Genomic DNA, 6,817 nt, shown 5'->3' on the forward strand with positions numbered 1-6,817 from the left:
TGGTGGAGGTAGTGGGAGGAGATGAGAGGAGCTAGTGGTGTGGCGAAGGGCTATAGAGAGAGAATGTTCACATCTTTAAGAGAGAAGGGTTGCCAGCAAAAGCTCCCTCCCAAGCTCTCTTCACCAAGCTCCCAAAAAAAACACATTATGAGCTGAACTAGCATGCTTATGCCACTGGCATGGTTGGTGAGATTATGATTGATATGCTACCATCGATTTTATAGGTTGTACCATTTTGGTTTACTAGAGTTATGGCATAGTTATAGCGCCATCTCATATATATAGACAGGTTCACACTATGGACATTGTATACTTTAGCAGTAGAGTATTCTCTGATATAGTATATACTCTTATCTTTATGTTATGGTTGTAGATAAGTGAAGAAAAAGGAAGAAAATTCAGCCATCCATCTCTCTCTTATGTTCTTGTCTACTCTTGTGTGTATTTTGTGAAGAAGTTTGTTTGTAAGGAGATCAAGCTCACCCTCCCCCCCATGTTCTTCTCATCTACTCCACCATGGACAATTAAGCTCTCTGTATCTAACATTACATTGCACTTACAAGGACATACATAGTAGTACATAGACCTTATCTTATCTTTTTGTTTTTTTTTGTTCAAACATCCAATCTACACATGGATCATATGTAACATCTTTTTGTTCTCATAGACCCTTTGGGCCTTTATAGTCGTAAATGAAATCTTTCATTCTCTCTCTCTCTAGATATATATATATATGTGTGTGTGTGTGTGTGTGTGTGTGTAACAAATCTCTTGTTGATTCTACTTAGTACCCGTGTTCTTGCATTGTCATGGCATCATCTTCCTCGATCTATCTATGTCATATGCACACTCCTTCCCCTTCCTGGCAACCTGTATAGATCAAAGTAGTACATGGTGTTTCAATGGTAGGATGGCTTCAATCACTCATTACAACCTCAAGCACATCTCCAATAAATCCCGCACCTATCAAGATTTCCCTAAGAAGGACTAGCAATGTGATGTAGGCAGAATACATGTAGGCTAAGGGGGATGAGAATACTATCTACAAGAGTTGAGGGAGATTATCAGAAGGTGTGCTAGGGAACTAGAAGCTGAGAGAGAGAGAATGAGATTTAAAAAAAGGTGGGTATGCTTTTGAAGTACAAGAGGCCAATAGTGGGCTGGTATTACATGTGCTTTGTGTCAGCAATATAGCAACACATGACGACACAAATAATGTCACTAAGCAACACTCATCTCTTTTTTTAAAATCAAAGTTTGGGGCCTCTTATTGTTTATAGCGTCGATATTTGTGTCGCCAAGTGACACAGAAGTGTCGTTAAGTGATGCCTATAAGTTTTGTCGCTAACATTGTGTCGCTTAGTCCCCTTAAAAGTTGTAGTGAGTACATAATCCCAAAAAATAGAGTTCCCTTGTATAAATAGGCATAATTTTGATTGAAACTATAAATGCTTATGAACGACTTAAAATCTCAATGACTTTTGGTCAAAGGAAATGGATAGATTACTTTGCCATGTGGTGAAAACTATCAAAGGATGCTAAGACATATTGTCATGAATGCACAATTGAGACTTACACTTTGTGGAAACCTTGCATAAGTGAAGTACGTCACATCTGATCTTGGCTTAAAAGTAGAAAGTAAACATGTTATCACCCACACACGCAAATGTCATTGCTCAAGTAGGGGAGATTAGAACCCACAACTTGGGGACTCTTGAACACCATTCTAACCACTATTTCACTAACACGTGATCGGTAGGGGCACATATATTGTGAGGACTTATTTATGGTGAAGTGTAAAGCTTGTTTGAGGAAGTATTTCTAGGTATCTTTTTTTAGTAAAGTAGACACTTTAAAATGAAGTAGAAAAATTGGAAAGTTGTTACTTTTTGCTTTGACTAATGGTTAATGAAATATTGCATGCTTGCCACCTAACACAATTTGGAAAAAGATAGATTCAATAATAAAAAAATCCTTCTCAAAAAGCTCCTCAAAATTCAAGATTTATATACAATTAGACTAAAATATGAAGAAATTGTAGTCTTCTTATGCCGCATAATTCTGGTCCAAAAATAAATAAAGAAATCGAAATAAAGGTGATGCTAAAAATTAAGTGGGACATAGCATTACTAGATTGTGACTATAATGTGCAATTTTTTTCTCTTAAAAACAAACGCAATACACTTCCAACCACCATGGCCACAAAGAAGAACAAAAAGAAGAAGAAGAAGTAAGTAGTGTTACATCTGAACTGGTTTAACCTAAATAGGTTAAATAATCCAGTCGACTTTCATGCATTGTTTAGGTTTTACAAAGCAACGATTACGTTAAAATAACAAAAGCCTTTGAAAAATTAACACCGTTCTTAATTTAAGTATGAAGTGCTAAAGACGCCTAATCCCATCTTAAGTATGAAGTGCTAAAGACGCCTAATCCCATCTTGGCAGAAATTGACTGAGCGAAGCTCGCAAGATGGAGTCTCTACAGAGGCAACATTCTTTTTGTCAGCCTGCCACCAGCCACCACAAAGCGAAACGTAGAACATGGACTGCTGCTTTACCTCTTCTGTGCTAATATATGCAAGCCACCGGGCTTATACCTTGAGCAGACATGAGCTTGCAGCTGTTAACACACACTAGGGCTAAGCAAGACGAAGACCTAGTGAAGCGACATACATAGTACAATCAGTAAAACAGTATGATGGCAAATCACTCGTGAGCCAGCTGCTTATATATGAGTTCTGGAGAAGAAGGCGCCACTGGGGGAGAGGACGCCAAGCTACTCGAATGGAGCAGATCACGGTTACAAGCATTGCTGACGAGACTGGGCGCACTAAATGTGGGCTCTGAGTTGCAATTGGGCGGCGCCTGCAGGCGCAGACCCACAATCTCCGCCTGTGCCACCGCCACTTGCGCCTGCAGCTGGGCTACTTGCTGCTGCAGAGAAGATATGGCCCCAGCGCAGCCATACACTGGGTCCCGGACCCTTGCATTGGCCTCATACACTATGCTACTCACTGCGTCCCCCCTCTGATGCTCCGGGAGATCCTGTACCAAGCCGGCGCAACCAAAGGATCAGGCTCCTATTCCACTAATGATGCGAGTCGACACAAAGTTCACAAATCATTAACAATCGAAATTAATGGCACAATTGCAATCCCAAAGTCTTTAATACACAAAGTTAGCACGTAAATCATAACTATTAGCCTTCTGATCCTCGTTCATCGCCCACCTGCAACATTTTGTTGACGTTGCTGGCTCCGAAGACCTTGTGCACGCTAGCGAACTTGAGGGGCTCGTTCGCAGGGAAGTAAGGGGCAAAGACGCAGTCCATGGCACATCTGCGCCGCAAGAGCTTGCAAGCGGCGCACGGAGAAGAGCCTGCGCCTTCTTTGCTCTCTTTCATGGACGTAGTTATTGGTGATGAGAATGACTGTGCCGAAGAATTGGGCAGACAATGAGATTGCCACACAAGCGAATAACCTAGCACTGAGCAGAGCACAGAGAGAGAGAGAGAGAGAGAGAGAGAGAGAGAGGAGGGTGCGGGCGGAGGGAGGGGGAGAACTTGGAAGGGTGTTTGTGAAATTGTGTGCGTGAGAGCCCTTTTAGGGATGATGTTTATAACTATAGATAGGCTTGCGGTTGGTTTAGGGGGGGCAACGGGCGAAGCAACAGCCACAACTGAAGCTGCAGGCCTTGGCTGCAGAGCCCAGAACTGCCATTTAAGAGCGCTGAAAAAGGCGAGAAAGAGCGTGCACGGTGTAAGTGCAACACGACATTGATAAGGGGATGCCAAGGGAGCCTGGCCGGGCTCAGGAGTCGGGACTCGGGACTCGGGAGTCCGAGCCGTCGAGGCAGCAACTGAACTGAAAGTAAAAGGGGTGAAACGGCAAAGGAATCCAAGGGAGTGTCTGTGTCTCAGTGTGTTCTTTCAGTCGGGAAGGCTGCTGCGACGGCCGACCGACGGCTCAACTTTTACGTCGGTGGACCATACGTCCTGCTATCCACGACTCTTAGCAATGAAGCTACAGGACATTCACGTGTAGAGAAAGAGAGAGCGTCGACAAGGTGGGGACTAGTACTGGGGAGCCGGCGCAGGCAGGCGGCGAGGTAACATGCGAGTCTGGAGATCATGTACCTGCTGGGCAGGTAGTAACTGCTATTACCCTCGCATCAGTACTACTTCATGCGTTTTTACGAGCCGTAGTAGCAACTTGCAAGTCGTAGACGACTAATTTCTAGAGCTGGAGTCGCGATCCGGCAGCGGCGCGGCCCGCAGCGGCGCAGCCCGCTGTCGAACTTGGAAGTCGGCGGCATGTGATCATGTGGGTGTGCATCCCGAGTCTGACTCTCGACAGGTCAATAAAGCTGGTCCCAGCGCCGCCGCTGTTCTATGTACGGCGCACGCTGCCACTACAGCCGCGATTTTCCACGCCCTTAGAAATTAGTAACCACTTACAAACCTGGCCGCCGCTAGGTCCTCCACGCTCCAAGCCTCCAACCATTGTGCACAACGCTTTTAACAATTCACACCACCTCTAAACTATGTAGGGGCTGTTCTCACCATGTTTCACGAGGGATCTATAGTTGGAAAAAGGCATCGTGATGGGTATGGATCTATCGTTGGAAAGACGTATTATGATCGGTATTGAATTTGTATCGTTGGATTCTAAAGTGAATTACGGGGGAACTAGGGTTAAGTGAACTAAGATAAAAATTATCCGACAAAAAAATGAACTCAAAGTGAACTAGAGAAATAAACTTGAGGTGAACTAGGGGGGTGAACTTCAACTAGGAGATTGAAAGATTAGTTGCTTAGTAGAATAAAGTTTTTTTGACGACCCTAAGTTCCTACTAGAAAGTATAGCATAGTGACTAGACATTTCACTTTCAAAATGCAAGTCTTGAGTTCAAATCCTCTTTTGAACTTTCTCAAAAAATTTCTAAGTCTCGAACTCATCCCACCTCCCCCTAGTTCACCCCTAGTTCATGCACAGGATCGCTTCCCCTAGTTCACTCTCTAAGTTCACTTCGGTTAGCAAATCAACGGTCTAAAATTGCCCCGATTGCAATGCCTCTTTCCAACCATGGATCCCTCCTGAAACATGGTGTGTAACATACCCACGAGGGTGGCTAGCTTGCCACCCTTCTGGCCATTATTTCAAAAATTCATTTAGCCTCACTTTTGCTCCATATTCACGTTAGGGAAAGCATCGTTAACTCCATTGTCTATGTCTATCCTTGCCACGTTCCCACAAAATCTCTTCATGGACAGCACATTGCTCTCCACGACCCTTTCTCTCTCCCCCACCTTCGTGGCTATTAGGATGGCACTCAAACATGGTTGTCACCCCCTCATATTCCCACCATTCTCCCCACTTGAATTCACAACATGATATATTATGAATTATATGGGCATGGGTATAGGGCCTCTAAGCTACTTTATAACCTTTGATCCTCCATGGCTCTACAACAAAAGGCTCTTTCATACCCACTCTTATTGCATAGCTGTTACGTAGCCTGTATAGCAGCAGCTACCACACAGAGAACTTGACCGGACTCCAAGACCACCCATCAGAGCGCGTGGGTGTGGCAAGTGAGACAGGTTTTAGGTGAGAGGGAGGTTGGACGTTGTTCTGCAAATGATCGGGTATGTGTAGGCAAGCAGGCCACCATATATACCCGGCAGTGGGTAACCCTCAACCTTATCCCCATTCCCTCTATGGCTAGGTGGTGATCTAGAACTCTCCTCCTCTGTCGTCTCGATGCATTGCCGCTACTGTTATGTGACAATGGCCTCCCTTGACTTTGACCCCATAACGGTACTGTTATTATAATGTCCAAGAGGTTAAGGCTAGACCCTATAACGGTATTGTTATTATAATGTCCAAGTGATTTAGTGTCACTATGCAACATGTTGCATAAGCGACATGTTGAGATATGTGGTGCCAAAGAGCACAAGGAGAATATGGAGCAAGTGTGAGAAGCCACATCACCAAGTGAGAATTATCCCACGTGCAAGAGAAAGGCCATGTTGTACTCTCCTCATATAAAAAGAGGACATTTCAAGCATTGGAATACAAGCATAACATCTTAAGTCTTTTTATGAGTACAAGTTTTTATCTTGTAACCTAACTGAACTTGAGTCTAAACTTAATTAGCACACACTCATCACAATGATGAGTCTCCCTTATTTCTATCCACCTTAGATTAGTTGTGTCATTAGAGTAGATTGGTTTGTAATTAGGGTGTGTAGTAGGAGAGCTCGATCTATGCTTTTAACACGACATTCCTTACAACACCTAGACTGGGCCTCCCCCAACCTTATAGTTATTAAGATATTTAGCTCAACTAGTCTATCTGGGTGATAGTTTCCGCACACATCAAGAAACCAAGCATAAACTTGAATCAAATTGACATGATTAAAGCATAATATAAAAACATGAGATAGAGGAAACATCACCATTGACTTACTATTGGGTGTAATCTCCCGTCTCATGCATGTAGCTCTACTTTTACAATACGAATATTTTGAGAATTGTATTCAAAATATATTCCAAGAAGCTAATAATAGTTGTGCGTACAAAATACACACTGTTACAAAAATAACTTAAGCACTAAAGCTTGTTCACACACTAAGTGTAAAACAACCAAAACTCCTCTAACACATGTGCTAGTAAAATAGCAACGCCATGCACAAGCGCGCATAAATAATATGTACATTCATTTGGCACATGGCCAAAAAAATAACTCATATGAAATAATAATAATCTTAGACGGTATAGACAAGATCCTCCATGTGACACTCTCATTGCTCA

The 6,817-nt window shown here is 43.2% G+C and overlaps 1 protein-coding gene across 2 annotated transcripts; it reads right to left on the bottom strand.

Annotated features, from left to right (window-relative positions):
- Positions 1–2,255: 2,255 nt before the first annotated feature.
- LOC147615809 (LOB domain-containing protein 4-like) lies at positions 2,256–3,756 on the bottom strand. Of its 2 annotated transcripts, XR_015262580.1 has the most exons (3): positions 3,232–3,756; positions 2,430–3,047; positions 2,256–2,394 (listed from the first exon to the last, which is right to left on the bottom strand). XR_015262580.1 is itself a non-coding variant. In XM_086777974.1 (2 exons), the coding sequence occupies exons 1-2, from the start codon at positions 3,403–3,405 to the stop codon at positions 2,709–2,711; spliced, it is 513 nt and encodes a 170-aa protein (XP_086634100.1). In that variant the 5' UTR covers positions 3,406–3,756; the 3' UTR covers positions 2,256–2,708. The 2 variants fall into 2 exon arrangements, 1 of the variants encoding a protein (XP_086634100.1); XM_086777974.1 differs by having other exon boundaries at positions 2,256–3,047.
- Positions 3,757–6,817: the final 3,061 nt, after the last annotated feature.

The sequence above is a fragment of the Cibotium barometz genome, chromosome 39 (genome assembly GCF_041138505.1).
Source record: "Cibotium barometz isolate CiBa-2024 chromosome 39, ASM4113850v1, whole genome shotgun sequence".
Lineage (NCBI taxonomy): Eukaryota > Viridiplantae > Streptophyta > Polypodiopsida > Cyatheales > Cibotiaceae > Cibotium > Cibotium barometz.